The sequence below is a fragment of the Tursiops truncatus genome, chromosome 7 (assembly GCF_011762595.2).
Source record: "Tursiops truncatus isolate mTurTru1 chromosome 7, mTurTru1.mat.Y, whole genome shotgun sequence".
NCBI classification, from domain to species: domain Eukaryota; kingdom Metazoa; phylum Chordata; class Mammalia; order Artiodactyla; family Delphinidae; genus Tursiops; species Tursiops truncatus.
Window position 1 is genome coordinate 73,688,291 of NC_047040.1, and position 17,447 is coordinate 73,705,737.

Genomic DNA, 17,447 nt, shown 5'->3' on the forward strand with positions numbered 1-17,447 from the left:
CTAACTGTTGTTTCAAGTTTTACTTTCCTGATTACTAGTAAGTTTGAACATCCTTTAATAAGTATATTGATGATTTGAGCTTTCTCTGTAAATTATCTGTTCAGAACCTTTAATCATCTAAAACTACTTTTCTTCAAAGAATAAAGTATTCCTTATGTATTATGGCCTTTAATCAATTATGTATCACAAATAATTTCTTGTTGTCATTTAGCTTTAACCTATGTATATTATAGCTTCCATTGAACAGAAGTTTTTTTTCTTTGAATGGAAGTTATTTATGTTACTAATGCTCTCTGGACTTCTCTGTATTGTTAGAAAAACCATTCCCAATCTAATCTTACTAAAATACTTTATATTTTTGCTATTATTTTAAATATTTAAAATTATCTTTATACTTAACTCTTTAAGCCATCTGGAATTTATTATTATAATGTAATAAAAGACTATAACTTAATTGTTTCCACACGGGTACCAACCCATTTATTGAAGGGGTTATTCTTTTCCTAATGAATTAAAATAAGTTAATGATATAGTAAATTTCTGAATATTCATGGATATGTTTTGGGATTCTCTCTTCATTGACAATATTTGATTTGTCATTATTCTTTTCATTGACCTATTCTATTTGACCATACAGTCCTAACTCTTGTAATATTTTCTGATACCCAAGTAGGGTGATTTTCTCAATGCTCATCCTTACCTCTATCCCCTACCATTATTATTTTCAAATTTTTCTTAGCTCGTCTTGTGCACTTTCTCTTTCAGATGAGTGTAAGAATGTATGTCAAATTTTATAAACAAGCAAACAAACAAAACCTGTGTGGATTTTGAATTCAGTACATTGAATATTTTAGAAAATTTGGGGATAATAGACATCTTTACAAGAAGGACTCTTCTCATATGGGAACATGGTATTTTTTCCCTTACTCTGGACTTTATAATGTTCTTCATAAAATCTTAAAAATGCTTGCTAAGTTCATTCCTGTTTTATGAATTTTTGGCTATTTTGATAGTATTTCTTTCCTCTGATATTACCAGTTCATATCATCCACTGCTGCTGTATGAGAAATTTCTTTCTTTTTATATGTTACCCTTAGAATCTTACATCTAGGAAAACTATCTTAAGTCTGTTCTTCAGTGGATTGTCTTGGATATTCTAGTTATGCAACCATAGCACCAACAAACCTTATAGTTTAGTCTCTTTCTTTACAAATTCTATACCTCCTATCTGTGATATGAACTACAACAGTGATCAGTGGTGAGGGCTATTGCCATCTCTGCTTTCCTTCTCACTGTAATGGAAACACATTTCAACATTGAAGATGATATTTTGTGGGTGTTTCTGGTAGATACCTTTCATTATGCTAAGAAAGTTTTCCTTCTATTCCTCATTTATTTAGGATTTTTCAAAGCAAAGATGAATCACTATACTGTCGGTGTCTATTGCATTGAATTTCTTCTTTCATCCAGAGATTTAGTGACATCTGTTAGTATTTTATATCCTAAAGTTGAAGTATCCTTGTGTTCCTGGGGTACATCCTACTTCGTTGAGAGGTATTATTTTTAATACACTATTGGACTCAATTTGATATTTTAATTGTATCAGAATTAATAAGTGAGATTAGCTTAATTAGCTTAATTTCCTCCCTCCTTTCCTTCCTTCCTTCCTTCCTTCCTTCCTTTCTTCCTTCCGTCACTCCTTCCTTCCTTCCTTTTTTCCCTCTATATACAGTTTAGGATCAGATTAATTAGCTTTAGAGAATGCATCTTGTTTTATGCTCTGGGACTATTAATATAAGATTTGTACTTATCTTGAAAATTTGGTATAGCACTGATAAAGTAACCTGGGTCTAATCTCATGATTTTTTGACTACTTTGACTACTGTAAAAGGTTCTGTCCACATCTTTCAGATCACTCTTATAGAAGACTATAGCACTTTGGAATATGGGTTAATAGCACAAAAATTTTCTGCCAGTTTAGTTTTTCTTCTTTGATGTTTTAGAACAATATTGTTGAATTCATTTTGTTAAACATCTACTGCTCTACCCTTTTCTTTTTCTTAACAAACATTTACTGAACACCTATAGATATAGGACATGAGTGTAAATTTAAAGATGAGAGATGGGGCTTGTGCTCAAGGTAATTAGAGGAAATTAGACAGTGTAGAAACAGACTTGTGTACAATTAACTGTAGTCTAACAATAAAATATTAAGTCTTAAAAGAATGATCTAAAAAAAGTGATATGAGAGCAAAGGCAGATACCATGTCCTGCCCTCCGTCTGCAGCACACAGTGGGGTATTGCTCCAGGACCTTGCTTCAGATCCCCCATCCATTAAACCATTGATGTCTCTAAAAAAAGTGATATGACATTTCAGAGATGAAGTTAGGTAAGAACTTGAAATTCTTTAATTTAATTTTACTTTTAATTTTATTTTATGGACAATGAGGGACTCGTGAAATCTTTTGAGCAGGTAGATAGCTTGGTCTGATTTCATTTTATTATAAAATAAAGGGGATGATGAAGGGGAAGACAGCTTCAGGCTATTATATTTGTCTTAAGGTAAATTCTATAGAAAAGAGAAGTTGTAAATAGTAGAACACCTTTGTAAATCAAGGTTTGAGGGTGGAAGTCACATTTGTATGGAAAGATTAGTTTTTCCCCACATTTTGTCACAAAGGATACTTTTGATCAGGGATGTTATTAAAAATATTTAATAACTAGTATGACACACGTCCTGACAATCAGAACAGGGAACTGACCAATCAAAATAGACCAAGTCATAAATATGTAATTAACAAGTGTGACCATGCCAGTATGTACTGGCTGAATGTCAAACTTGCCTTTGACTCCAATTTTACAGCCATGGATCTCATGATTTGAAATATTCTACTTGTTAAACACATTTCATAAATTAAGTAAAAAGATAATTTATTTTCCAATTTCTTAATTTAATAATAGATTTCTATAATTTATATTAGCTTAAGATTAGTATCACACAACTAAATTGATACAATTTTAGCATCCATCTGTAAAACTTGGTTGTTGGTTGGCCTAGTGGCCTTATATCAAGCAAATATGTAATTTCCATTTGGTATTTTGAAATATTAAAATATTTCCCTAATTTTATAAAATTCCCAGAGGACAGGAAGACTGCTGTCCTCAAGTAACAGTGTTGATTTAAGTCATGTACCTTATAGCAGCCTGGAGATGTTTTTAAAATCAATCTCTCTCTCTCTGTCTCTCTGTCTCTCTCTCTCTCTCTCTCTCTCTCTCTCTCTCTGTCTCTCTCACACACACACACACACACACACATACACACACACACGTATTACATAAATGTCTTTATAATTGACCATATTTTTAGTTGCCAAAGTCTCTGCCACTCCCTTTTGTTTTACACATATATGTTATATTATTTTACCTACCTGAACCCAGACGGCATATGTGTTTGTAATCCCTGATTTAGATCTTTTTATGTCTTTGGAGACATCATTTTGCTCATGTCATTATCCAGTTCCAATGGTAATGAGTCATGCTGTGATAGGGTTTTAAAAATTTTTGAGGTGGCTCCATCTCTTGAAGCACTGTTAACTCAGAAGATTTTACAATTTACATTTGGCAGGCTCTGCTTGAGCTGAATTCACATTGACTTCCATTTTAGTTCAAAGACTTTCTGTCTCTACAATCCTACTATTGACCTTCCAAATGATTTTGAAAATGACAATTGACTTTTTATACTATGCAAAATTTCTCATTTTTATTTTTGTTTTGAATCTTCCTTCTACTTATATACACTGCTGCTTCTCTAAAATCAAGTCTCTTAAAACTGCATGTCCCCAATCCCCCCACCCCCCAGCCAATAAAAGCATCTGTGATCTTGAGTAATTCATGATGGTACCCTTGGCCCATATGCATAAGCAGGGACCAACTGGCAACATCCTTGTGCCACCTTGGTCTGCCTATTACTTTCATGGCCTCCTCATTCCTCCCCTGGGACCACTTGCTGATGCTGTGACAAATTCCAGTCTAAGATATGGACAACTTTGTGCTCTAAATGGGCTGGTCTTCCCCTCCCATTGTTCTTTGTAAAGATAATGGATAATTTTAGTGAGGACAGAGTAGTGGAAGGGCAATCAGAAGAATGCTGAATGGTCACAGACCACGTGGCAGATATAATGTCTTTTTGATGACCATTAATGAGCTAAGATGTACTTTGGGGAAAGTACATTCCAAGGACTTCGTGAGAGGACCTTATGACTGGATCCTGTAAGTCTTGCTTATATTCACAAGAACTCAATGTCCGCACATCCTGACTTTTACATTGCACTGACCATATTAAGTAGCCTAGTGGATGGCAAACAAATGGCAGAATTTGGGGAAGTTTTTCTTTTTGCTTTGAAAAAAAAAAGGCAGATGGTGTTTTGAACACAACTTGCCATAGAACATGAAAGCATAAGAGTTCTGGCTGTTTGAAGGAGAAAAAAAAATAAGTCGACTTATTTTAATGGTATAAACTAGCTTTAGGTTTTCTCAGGGGCTTAAAGAAAAGAGCACTGAGAAATGGGAGTGAACTGCAAGATAGGGTTTGTGTAACAAGTACCTCAAACCACAGAAGTCACATGGGCTCTCTCTGCTTTGCTACTTTTGATTACTTGTCAGAGGGTTACGCTCTTAGCTTCCCCCAGCCTGCAAGGCCACTCAACCATGTGCTAGCTGGAGTAATCTTTATTCACAATGTCTTTACAAAGGCTCATGCAACAGAGCAGCAATGGCAGTTTCGTGGAGTACTGCGCTGGTCCAGCGTATAGCTCTTACCCCACACTCACAGGCAGCTTTCCCATGGATGATAATAGAAGGCTTCAAATGCTGGCAGATACTGTGGCTACTTTGCCTCGGGGAAGAAAGCAGGTACGGTTGCTATTTTGTACCTTTTAGAGTGTTCATGTTCTCTTGAGAGCAGAGTGATGTTTGTCTGACTGCATATTAAAAATGTTATTTTAGCTGCTTTGAAATTAGTGGCTCAGAGTATGGGTGAGGAAGGAGGTGAGGAACCCAGAAAGCTCCTGCGCTAATCCTTAAATCTTGAAGATTTAAGACTATAAGACAACATTTTTAGGGCAAAAGTTAAAAGAAGATTGTTTTTCTTACTGGAAGAGGTGTTCAGGTAAAATAAAAATCATTGAGCGCATCAACTTGAAGAAGGTGTATGTAGACACAACCAGCTTGAGAGTTATTGTTCCTTTTTCCTTTTTCCAGTGTCTCCCATTGATTCCTTCCCTCCCAGCCTCTCTCCCAGTCGTTGATAGTCATTTCAGTTCATAATCCAATGAGAATACTTTTATTAGGGCAAATTTTATTGACTAAATTATCTTCAGTTCTGGGGCACTGGCACATACCTCACACTATTGGGAATTAAGACTCTTAATGGGATAAATGAGTGCAAGGTCCACCACTTACTAACTGTAGAATCTTGAGTAGAGTCACTTTCTTCTCTAAGATTCAGTTTTGTTTTTTCTAAAATGATGATAATAATAGAACCATCCAGTGAGGCTCTTCTGCAGCTTAAGTGAGGAAATGTACAGTGCTTAACAGAGTGACTGACATGTAGTATGTGCTCAGTAATTATGCTATTATTTTAATTTTTATTGAAAAGTATTTCCCTAGAGAGGAAAACTCATTTGGAAAAAATCCATGTACAACTGGATTTATTGTGCGGTTTTTTTTTCATTTTTCAATTTCTAGCTAGTAAAAAAAATTTAAACCAAAACACCTCTTCAGATTTTGGTTAAATAACTTGCTATAATGCCCCACGTACATATCTGAATACAGAAAATATTAAGAATTGCTTTAAAGCATGAATTTTTGCCCTTAAATCTTGTATGCACATCATATGTTCCTCTTAAGCCTTCTAATTTCAGGATTAGAGAGTCACAGCATAGTGGGAGAGTCGTGATCTTTTTTCAGTGATGTACATAGCTGATTCCTTGGTATTTTTCACAATGAAGATAAGGGAATAATTTGTCATGGTTTGGATGATTGATCCTTTTCAATCCAAAAGTGCCTTTATGACATTGTTTAACATAATAATGAATATTCTTATCAATTTACTGTCTGAAACTAAAGCAACTGTGGGAAGTACCAAAATCTCTATTCACTTTTCATGTGTACAGCAGTGTAGGGTGTACAAAGATGAGAAGGACACTTTTTCCTGGTCTTACAGGGTTTACAACTGAGTAGGCAGAACCAATAGGCATTATACAACGTAAAATAATATACCTGCTCCAATCCAAGTACATGTCTTTGAATACAACCTTGAAGGATAGATATTCCAGATATTGAAGGGTATTCCAGAGCAAAGGAATAATTTAAATGCCGCAGCACAGATCTTGGGGCTCTTAGGGCAGTTTAAGTAACAACACATTATTGTGTTAGGTGGACCTGATGAGAGTCTGTGTGGGAGGGGAGGGGAGACCTCAGAGCTGGGCTGCTTTACACAACACTTGGACACTTTCCCTGAGGAAGTAGTAATTTGACCAGCACAGGGAAACAACTGAGCATGATTGAGTAGAAGGTTTTAGGAACCTTAGTCGGACAACATGCTTGTCGGTAAGTGGGTAGAGAGAGACTAGCAGTGAGGGAGCAACTTTTGTAGTTGGAGAAAGAAGATTCGAAGGAATGGAGAAGAGGCTCAGAGGCTTGGCTGTGAAGGCAGTGAAGAAGGAGGAGACGCATCTGGTTTTAAGCCTGAGTGAAGGTAGCATGAACTAAAAAGAGGAATCAGTAGAAGGCTATTGGCAGAAGATAATGAGAGGGATGTAGGCATATGAGATGTACCTGAGTGTGTGTGTGTGTGTATAATCTGTATAATATCTACACATACACACACATTTCCACACCAGTTATTTTATTCATATGTTCTCATCTTTTTTAGTTCTTCTCTTTTCCCTTTTCTCATATTCTTTCCCATGGTAAGACTTTTCCTATTCAAACAGCTTTTTCTTACTGTTGTGAGATTTACTTAAGAAAACAAAAAGGCAAAACAAAACGTCTTGTATACGATACTTCTGATTCTATACAATTATCATCAGTGAGGCTTGATGCAAGTTTATCCCAACAGTTCAGAATTTTCCGAATGGATGTTCATTTCCCTTAACTGGTTTTTTAGAGAATAATCACCTATTTGGCACTGACTGAACTGCAGGCAACAAGATCCCTTTGAGGCAGTCCCACAAGCAGGTGTTTCTCTGCCCACTGTTATTTTCAACCCTTTCAGGGCTGATGTCAGCAATTCATACTTCTTGTTATCATTGGCTTTGCTTTCTGCAAAGCTCTATCTGGTTAGCCAGGGTGTTTATACTCAACATTATTTAAAAACAGATTTCTGTGTGTTTATATGATCTCAATACCTTTATTTGTAGGAGGTGACACACTCCCAGTGTGGCTTCTACTTCTGAACATGGTTTTAGAAAAAAAACCATCTCTGCAATAGAAAACGCTGTAGGAGGGAGACAGGATCAAGTAACGTCATCTTGATGAATGTGGCAATGCTAAAGGAGTACCACTGGACCTTACACCCACTCTCCCAAGGGCAGTGGGTTGTCGTTGGAAAGTAGTTTTCACTGAATGCTATAGCGAAAACCTGACAAACAGAGGAGAAGCCTGCATGTGCGTTAGTGGGACCACAGACAGACTCTCTTTGCCTGGTTTTCTTTTGGTTATCGAATTATTACTAAATAGACAACTTCTGGAAGGGTTATTTCACTTGTAAGTTCAGGTACAGAATATTGTGCTAAACCCGGTAATGCGTGTATTTCTGGGATGGGTTCTGCCCTTCACGAGCTTTTGCATTATTTCTGGCTATACACCCATCCATTACCAAAACTCCCAAGTGTTCCTGACTGCAAGATATTTTGATCATTGAATGTATACGTTCAGTAGAAAACTGTTAATTTCACTACAAAAGAATTTGAAAAGTATTCTCTAATCCATACTGTGGTATGCTTAGAGACAATATCCAAACATTCTTTCTTGAAAAAGAGGTTCATGGGCCCACAATGGGACTTTCCTGAGAAGCCACAACCTTCTATTTGGGTTCCTAAAGGGCCCTTAAATTTAAAAACTTGAGTTCAGCTCTATTATTTTGCTAATCTTAGAATATTTCTGTGGAGCCCTGCTATCCTAAAGCTCCTGATTTGAAAAGGAAAAAAAAAAAAAAAACAACCTGTGTTCATGGAAGAATTGGGAAGAATGAGGCAGGGGACTGGAAAGGGAGCAGAGCACATAATTTTGGGACTTTTGAAACAAACAACAAAACCAAAAATACCTCATCTGTGAACAGGTATCCTCCCCTCCCCGACCCACAACAGTTTCAGGAAATGAGTACACAGAGGGGCCAGGAAGTAACAGGCTGTTACTTAGCCGCAGAAGTGGCTACAGTATGGAACTACAAGCTCCTTCTGCAGGGCTGTCTGGCTGGCTCTGGGGCAGATTATTCCTAGTTTTTGCAAACTGACAGCTGAAGTATTTGGTCTTGGTTTCGCACTAAAGAGGGGCATTGTGAATCATTGCATAGCAGCAAAAATTACATTTTAACATTGATGTCTAATCTTTTAAGTCCTCTGACTAAAAACAAAAGAGACGGATCCTCAGCCCTACCCCAGGCATCTTTATTTTAGAAGCTAGCAAGGGGTTAAAGAGCTGTCTACTCAGCAGATGTAATTGAATGTGTAGTTTGCAGCCCTGCCAAACTGCTAAACCTAGATTTCTCATATTAGATAATGTGTAATAAAAGACAGCTGTTGCCAGCATATGCTGTTCGTTGCACACCAGTTCCTCATTCATGAGTTTTGCTGTCATCCCCACAGCCCTAAGAAAAAGCTCAGGCTGGGAGGGCAGTCAAGGGAGCAGAGACTCCACTGGTCAGATGCTAGAAGAGGGCTGCTCACTCCAGGGCCGCAGGGAAAACTTTTTCTAAAGTGTAAGACCTTTGCTAAGACCTCAGACGTACTTCTTGTCACTTAGGCAGATAGTTGGTTGAACCCTGAGAACGTTCCTTTCCACATCGCCTGAGTCTGACAGCCCAGATCAAAACCAAGTAAGCATTGTGGCGAGATGTGGAACGTGTCAGAGAATTTGATGGTGCTTAATTTATTTAAATTGTTTTTTTATTTAACCGTTAAGTGCCTATGACAGGCTCATTGCTGATCCAGAGTGGAAACTAATTCCTAATTTGATTTAGTCTGAGTTTTTCCTTTGTGTCACTGATGACCTGGATCAGTCAGTCCACAAGAATTGAGTATCTGCTCTGCATCTCACCTTGTGCTAGGCAGATATTTCCATGTTAATCTAGTTGATTAGCTAGATAGAAAGGTTAGACCGAGAGAGGTGGGGAAATTTCCTTCTCTCTAGAAGTCTGGGATTTGTCATGTGGACTTAAACAATTTTATATTTGAAACTATCTGGAATAATTTTTGATTTAGAAGGCAGGTTAAATGGTGGAAGAGATGAAATCTTGAAGTTCCCATCAATGCTATGATTATTTGCTTAGCAAAAGGGTATTTAAAATTGGTGAAGGAAAGCTCAAAATTGTAAGGACTCATTAATTTTTGCCACCATTCATTCATTTAGCAGTTGTGTATTAAGGCATTACTGACTGACTTTGCTTTCTATTAGTCCTTTTTCTATGGTTCTTGCTGTTTTGCGATTCCGGTGTTTGTTTTTTTTATCGTTGTTTGTTTTCTTTCATTTTAAATTTTACTTCATATTTTTAAATGTACACCCTTGAGCTTTTCCTATGGATATTTAATTTAATGAAGGACAGAGTTGAAGGCTCTCTTACTTTGGATCTCCCACCACCTCTTACCTGCTCGTCTTGTAGTCTAGTAGTTTACTTCTGTTTGTCTGTTTAGCTGTTTTTACGGTTCCACTCGACTCCAGGCCCTGTGATGGGCACTGGGGTAGAAAGTAAAACAAATACATTCCCCAAGAGGCCCAAAGGATACGGGGAATTATGAACAGAAGTGAGGTATTTAATCCAATCTGCCCTTCACATAAATACACATCTGTGCCTCCACATGAATGAATATGTGCATTATCTGATGAATATTAACAGCAAGAGTAATGATTTTAAATATCAACCCTAGTTATGATTTACAGATAGCACGATTAGTTATGACCTACCTAAGTACTTTACAATCTGAAATAAGGATCAAAGCCAAGCAAATGAAAATAATGAAAGTAGATAAGAAAATGTGTGTACAGTATAATAGAGAGGTTGAGAATGCTTGGGCATATCGAATTTACTGCTATCTTCCTCAAGAAGACAGCCTACTGCATAACTGAATGGTCCCCACCCTTGTTAATGGTACTTATCAGGACAAAATCAGGCTGAAACAAACCATACAAACTGTTATAGGTCTTCCACAGTTAGTCCTTATAAATTGAAAACAGATACTTTTTAGCAAATAGAGAGAACTTTTTTCGTTTTTTGGTTCTGAGCCTTCCTATTGCAGTCTTCACGATGATATAAATGATTTGAAGTCCAAAACTGACAAGAGAGGAAAATATAATTAATTTACATCAAATTGTTAGGAAGAGGTCTTCGTAGGTCTTCATTATGTTAACATTACTGACCAGTGGCCAAATTCTGAACACTGAGGCATTCCAGAAAATTTGTGAGAATGCTGACATTTTGTACTTGGTAATTCAAATTCCTTCTAGTGATGTAAGCTTCTCCACTCTCAAATGCCTTAATGAAGATTTAATTTGTGCATTCATTTCTTCTACGTGTTTTTCTCCTGGCTTTCATCCTCTATTTTACTTTTATTTGTTTGGACTCCTGCATTGATCTCCTGATATTTTCTGTAGTCCTTGACATATGAGAAGCATAATAGGTTGCCAGTTAAATAAACACCATGGGTTAACTAGTAGAATGAGCTTATGTTTTGGAGCCCTGGACCAACACTTGAGAAAGAGCTAATTAACATTTGTTAATTCCTAAGCAAATAAACAAAACAAGAAACACAAAAACTCAGTATAATTACCTTAAAAACAAGATGCCACTTTTTGTTAATTTTTACTTTGTTTATAACGGTAGACTGTATCCTGGAAGCTTATGTTTATATGATCTTTTCCCAAAACATGCAGAGGAGTAAAGGTGATGTTATTTATACCATTTACATCATTCTGAGGTTCCTTTCCTTTCTTGGCTGGAAATCTCACTGTACTCTTTTACAACTATTGCAAAAATAAATCATGAAAAGAATTGAGGTTTTGAGTCTCTGATTTCACCCGAATTGTGCTTCTGAGTATTCGTTAGTTCTTTAGAGATGATTTTATCCTGCTAAAAACAGTAACATATTGAACTATTACAATAAACACAGTCATTTCATCAGCATCTCCCCAAACTATCAACTATTTGGGTTTTATATGCCATTCCATGGGTGTTATTTTTCTTTGGATTTCAGTGTGATTATAAATTGCTGTGGTTAACCTTTCAGAGGCTATTTTAAATACAGATTAGATATGAAGTTCTTTTTGGAAGCTTTGGAGCTTTGCCACATTACATTAACTCTTTTGCCATGGGGTATTATTATGGAAGCCTCATTTAATCTTTCAAGCGGACTGCCTGAACGGTCCCTTTCCCAGCTCTCCTTTGCTATCGCTAGAGAATGGAGATTACCGCCTTTCCGTAACAATTTCCCAGGAGCTGGGCCAAAGAAGGTGATAAAGAACAAAGTCCTTTGTGATATAGAACATTTTGCAGATGTGTCTTAAGGACCTTTCAATAACTGTGTGCTTGTGTTTTTCAGCTTGCTCTGACGAGATCAAGTTCTTTAGATCATACCTTTTTCTGGTCTCAAAGGTAAAGAAATTAATTTATTTTTTGGTTTCTCAGCAAGATATTTAGGAACACAGCTTTCCAGGCTGTTGATATCACACACACACATAGAGTCTTATATACTACAGTTAACATAAACATCAGCTATTTTTTATTGACAGTTATTTTTAATGATAGGTATGTGCCAAATGTTATACTTTGATCTTCATGCCTAATTTTTTGTTTTTTGTTTTACAGAAAGCTTGTTACTGTGGAAAAACAAAATAAAGGAAAATTTGGCTTTGAAATTCAGGTGGGCAGTTTTCAGATTTTCCAGACTTTTAGTGAAGAAAGTGGCACTGGTTATGTCATGATATTTGCAGAGAAAGAATGAAGTTGGGCTTAGGGAATGATGGAGGCTGTGACTTGTTTTCAATGTTTTTGGTAGTCTTTCAGTGTGTTGGGTACCATCAAGGAAAGAAAACATTCAGCGGATAAAAAACCCACCCTGAGACATAGTCTGCTTCTTGTTTGTAGCGCTTTAGTCTTCTGGTAGGTTTGAGACTGATCAGAAATTCTTGATATCAGCCAGCTCATAAATAAGAGAGTGATGTACTCTTTATAATGTGCATTTTATATATTTGCATTAGTGATGTGTTTTTTTTTTTTTAACATCTTTATTGGGGTATAATTGCTTTACAATGTTGTGTTAGTTTCTGCTGTATAACAAAGTGTATCAGCTATATGTATACATATAACCCCATATCCCCTCCCTGTTGCGTCTCCCTCCTACCCTCCCTATCCCACCCCTCTAGGTGGTCACAAAGCACCAAGCTAATCTCCCTGTGCTATGCGGCTGCTTCCCACTAGCTATCTGTTTTACATTTGGTAGTGTATATATGTCAGTGCCACTCTCTCACTTCATCCCAGCTTACCCTTCCCCCTCCCCGTGTCCTCAAGTCCATTCTCTATGTCTGCATCTTTATTCCTGTCCTGCCCCTAGGTTCTTCGGAACCATTTTTTTTTAGATTCCATATATATGTGTTAGCATATGGTATTTGTTTTTCTCTTTCTGATTTACTTCACTCTGTAGGACAGACTCTAGGTCCATCCACCTCACTACAAATAACTCAATTTCGGTTTTTTTTATGGCTGAGTAATATTCCATTGTATATACGTGCCACATCTTCTTTATCCATTCATCTGTCGATGGACACGTAGGTTGCTTCCATGTCCTGGCTATTGTAAATAGTGCTGCAATGAACATTGTGGTACATGGCTCTTTTGGAATTATGGTTTTCTCAGGGTATATGCCCAGTAGTGGGATTACTGGGTCATATGGTAGTTCTATTTTTAGTTTTCTAAGGAACCTCCATACTGTTCTCCAAAGTGGCTGTATCAATTTACATTCCCACCAACAGTGAAAGAGGGTTCCCTTTTCTCCACACCCTCTCCAGCATTTAAACAGCATTTTGCAGTTTTTTTTTTTGTTTTTTTTTTCCGGTACACGGGCCTCTCACTGTTGTGGCCTCTCCCGTTGCGGAGCACAGGCTCCAGACGTGCAGGCTCAGCGGCCATGGCTCTCGGGCCCAGCCACTCCGCGGCATGTGGGATCTTCCCGGACCAGGGCACGAACCCGTGTCCCCTGCATCGGCAGGCAGACTCTCAACCACTGCGCCACCAGGGAAGCCCCTCATTATAGTTTTGATTTGCATTTCTCTAATGATTAGTGATGTTGAGCATTCTTTCATGTGTTTGTTGGCAATCTGTATACCTTCTTTGGAGAAATGTCTATTTAGGGCTTCTGCCCATTTTCAGATTGGGTTGTTTGTTTTTTTGATATTGAGCTACATGAGCTGATTGTATATTTTGGAGATAAATCCTTTGTCCGTTGCTTCATTTGCAAATATTTTCTCCCATTCTGAGCGTTGTCTTTTCATCTTGTTTATGGTTTCCTTTGCTGTGTAAAAGCTAGGTTTCATTAGGTCCCATTTGTTTATTTTTGTTTTTATTTCCATTTCTCTAGGAGGTGGGTCAAAAAGGATCTTCCTGTGATTTATGTCATGGAGTGTTCTGCCTATGTTTTCCTCTAAGAGTTTTATAGTGTCTGGCCTTACATTTAGGTCTTTAATCCATTTTGAGTTTATTTTTGCTTATGGTGTTAGGAAGTGTTCTAATTTCATTTTTTGACATGTAGCTGTCCAGTTTTCCTAGCACCACTTATTGAAGGGGCTGTCTTTTCTCCATTGTATATTCTTGACTCCTTTATCAAAGATAAGGTGACCATATGTGTGTGAGTTTATCCTGTTCTGGGCTTTCTATCCTGTTCCATTGATCTATATTTCTGTTTTTGTGCCAGTACCATATTGTCTTGATTACTGTAGCTTTGTAGTATAGTCTGAAGTCAGGTAGCCTGATTCCTCCAGCTCCATTTTTCTTTCTCAAGATTGCTTTCACTATGGCAACATTTTTAAATTATTATTTGAAACACTTAAGAACATTTGGCTGTATGTGCGTATTGTCTCGTGCTTTAGGAAAATTTTGACTTCTTTATGGATTTCCATTTAATAGCCTAAGAATTTCATTTCTTATTTTCTGTCTGCTTTTCGTGGCCATATTTGCTAAGGTGATGAGTTAGGTCAAATGAAGTCTAGTCTAATTAAGTGCAAGAGAAGTAGTTTAAGTATTACTGTGTTCTTTTTCCATTACACTTTTGCATTTCTTTTAGAGGCATTTTGCATAACCATATCCTTATACTGCACATCAGTTTTTATATCTTAACTTTGGTGCTGCCTTCAGAAAACTTTGGTGACTAAATATAAGCCCCACAGTTGTAAAGTCAGTGTGTTTTTAGATTAGGAACAGGAAGCTGCTATGTAAGATGTGTTTTATGAATAAAGAAACAAAATGGAACTCTAGCTGCAATGAATAGGGAGAAGGCTCTAGGAGAAAAGAAGAGACCTTCTCCTTTCTTAACTCCTCTACTTTTGAATTTGGTGAAATCTCTAATTCTTCCATCAGGTTTGAGAAGCATAGTACTCTCTCTTGTTCCTCATTCACATGAAACACTCCTTATTCTGTTGTAGAGACACTATGCTTTTTGTGACCACTTCTTTTCAAATGAGATTATCCCCAAGGATGTGCAGTGATTGCTACTGAAAACAGGAGCAAAGTCTACTCACTTACTCTTACTTAATGTAACCAGAGAGGATCTCTTCTCATTTTTCTATAGATATGTCACTGCTTCCCCCATGTTTCTCCCTTATACCATAAACACTCTATATGAAGCAAGAATCAAAACTATCATTAGTAGAGAGCAGGCTAGTGCCTTGAAACTTTGTGGATTCATGTGAGCTAATGGCTTCACCTCTGGACTGCAGCACGTCTGTGCTATCTTACTGATGCAAGGATCTACTCCTCTGCAAATTCCCTTATGGCGTATGCTTTCCATTACCAGCTCTACGCCGTAACCTATTCTCTAGTACTCATAAGATTTGTAGTAGTCATCAAATAGGGGACATGCTCTGGCAACATTTGGAAGACCAGATAGAACCTCACGTACCCTTATTGTGCCCCCATCATTAACACGTATTTGGGCCCTTGTCTACCAGGTGCAGGGCATGCTGGGAGAGAACAAGTCCACCTCCTCTGGTTTCCACGGGTGCTAGTTTTTTGCTGCTACAGAGAGTAATGTAGTAATTTGGCAGGAAGATAGACCTTAGATTCACGTACACCTGAGTTCATATCCTTTCAGTGCTACCTTAGTGGGTTCTTAGGCACTTCAAATGAACTAACACATAAAGTACTTAGTAATGTGCCTGGTTCCAGTAGAAGATCAGCAAACGACAACTGTTAGAATGAAGGCTATCAGGCATGAGAAAGGCAATGTACTTTTGTGTCTCTAGGAAATGACTGAGCTAGAAGACTGGATAAAAGAGAGAAATATCCAACTAATAATTTCTTTCCAAAACTTGGGGACCTCTGCCTTTCCTTCTCTAAGCCACAAATTTTATACCTGTTGCAAACATATACACAGGTGCAACACAGGTGCAGGCTACATCAATTAACATGTTTCCCCTTCACTGTACTCACCTTTCTCCCTGGACATGGAGGGTAGACTCTCACTGCTAATGAGAATCATTACAACAGTGGTTTCCCAAAGGAGGGTCTGTTATAGCTTTGGTTCATGTCCTCCATGAACCAGACCACCCTTCCATCTCTGGAAGGGCCTGGGCTGTGGCAAGAAGACTCCCGGGCAGAAAAGCTGTTAAAGGGATCTCTGGCATAGATGGAAAGTAGATTACACGATCTCTGAAAGTCCCCTCTATCTTTAAGATACGGGGATTCTAAATGCCTTGCAGAGTACATAGAAATCTCTTAGGTTAACAAAGTCAAGTTTCTAGAAGTTTGACTGACTTCTGGTTCTGCTGGTTCTGGAGCCTGGAGGTCTGTAATACCAAAAGGAATGAACATCGGACATTCATTTTTCCACAGGGAAGCAGTGCTGGAATGTGGTTTAATTTTAGGAAACAGATGTTTAGAAGACTTACTCAACTCAGAATGCTGACTTTGATTCTAAATGCAGCAAGACCTCATAACTTAAATATGTGAAAAAGAAAAATATAGGTCCTTGGGCCACTCTATTCACCAAACACTTGTGCTGTGTTCTTGGTACAAATCGAAAACAAAAACAAAAACAAAAACAAGCTGCTTTTGCCAAATTGAGGCCAGAGGCGAAGCATAACTTTTTCTAATTCAGTCGAGTGGCTAATGAATGAGTATTTAGGGCAGATGTACCACCGAGCGCTCAGGAATGAAGGTAATTGAGTCAATCATAGTGCTTTTGAATGAATGCAGGGCAGATTGTCATTATTTGCAGAACTCTGATTTAAAATAATTATTGTTGGCGTATCTCCCTTGCTGGATGTGTACTGTTTCATACGCTCCTGTAAGAAGTACTTTAGCTCGGGAGAACCACATAGAGATTTTTCTCTCTGCTCTTGGCCATTATTGTTTTAGCCCATTGGGAAAAGAGAAACCAAATTTTTCTTGTTAAATATGCGATAATGATAGCATCAGGTGGTCTCTTAGGCTTGAAAGTCTTAAAGTCTTAAGCCAGTCTTATCCTACTTTCTTTCTTAAGCCAGATGTATTTTTTATGAATGGAGTCAGCTACAGGTTGTGTGGGAGAAGTGTAAGATTGGTACTTAGATTTAGTTTATATTCAGAAAAGCTTCCCAAATTGTTCTTTGCACTTATCTATTATGCTGCTTAAGGTAACTGATACCACTTAATATTTTTTTAACAAATAGATTTTGAGTTTTTTGGTAATGGTGATCTATTTTATATTTGGTAATGGGAATTATGTATCCCTTTAATTTTACAGACTTACAGGCTCCAAAACCAGAACACCTGCTCCTCAGAGATGTGCACCCTGATCTGCAAAATCCAGGAGGATAGCCCAGCACACTGCGCTGGCCTGCAAGCTGGTAAGTTAGAACTATGCTCATGTTAGGAATTATTTAAATAGCAAGAAAAATAACTTTTTTGATAGTGAAGGTCAGGACATGATTGTTGCTTTGAATTTCCTTAACTCCTTTATGTTGCCAAGGTTTGGGTCTTGCT

General features: G+C 37.5%; 1 protein-coding gene across 2 annotated transcripts in view; it reads left to right on the top strand.

The window, feature by feature from the left end:
• Positions 1 to 17,447, top strand: part of CYTIP (cytohesin 1 interacting protein) — a 64,349-nt gene that overhangs the window by 30,194 nt on the left and 16,708 nt on the right. Inside the window, exons 1-4 of one of the 2 annotated variants that reach the window (XM_019923290.3) lie at positions 4,670 to 4,912; positions 11,815 to 11,867; positions 12,081 to 12,135; positions 17,209 to 17,311. In XM_019923290.3, coding sequence (XP_019778849.1) covers positions 4,739 to 4,912; positions 11,815 to 11,867; positions 12,081 to 12,135; positions 17,209 to 17,311 — 385 coding nt within the window. In that variant the 5' untranslated portion in view covers positions 4,670 to 4,738. Of the gene's footprint in view, positions 1 to 4,669; positions 4,913 to 11,814; positions 11,868 to 12,080; positions 12,136 to 17,208; positions 17,312 to 17,447 lie in introns of those variants that run through there. The other variant, XM_073807698.1, reaches the window with a different exon arrangement.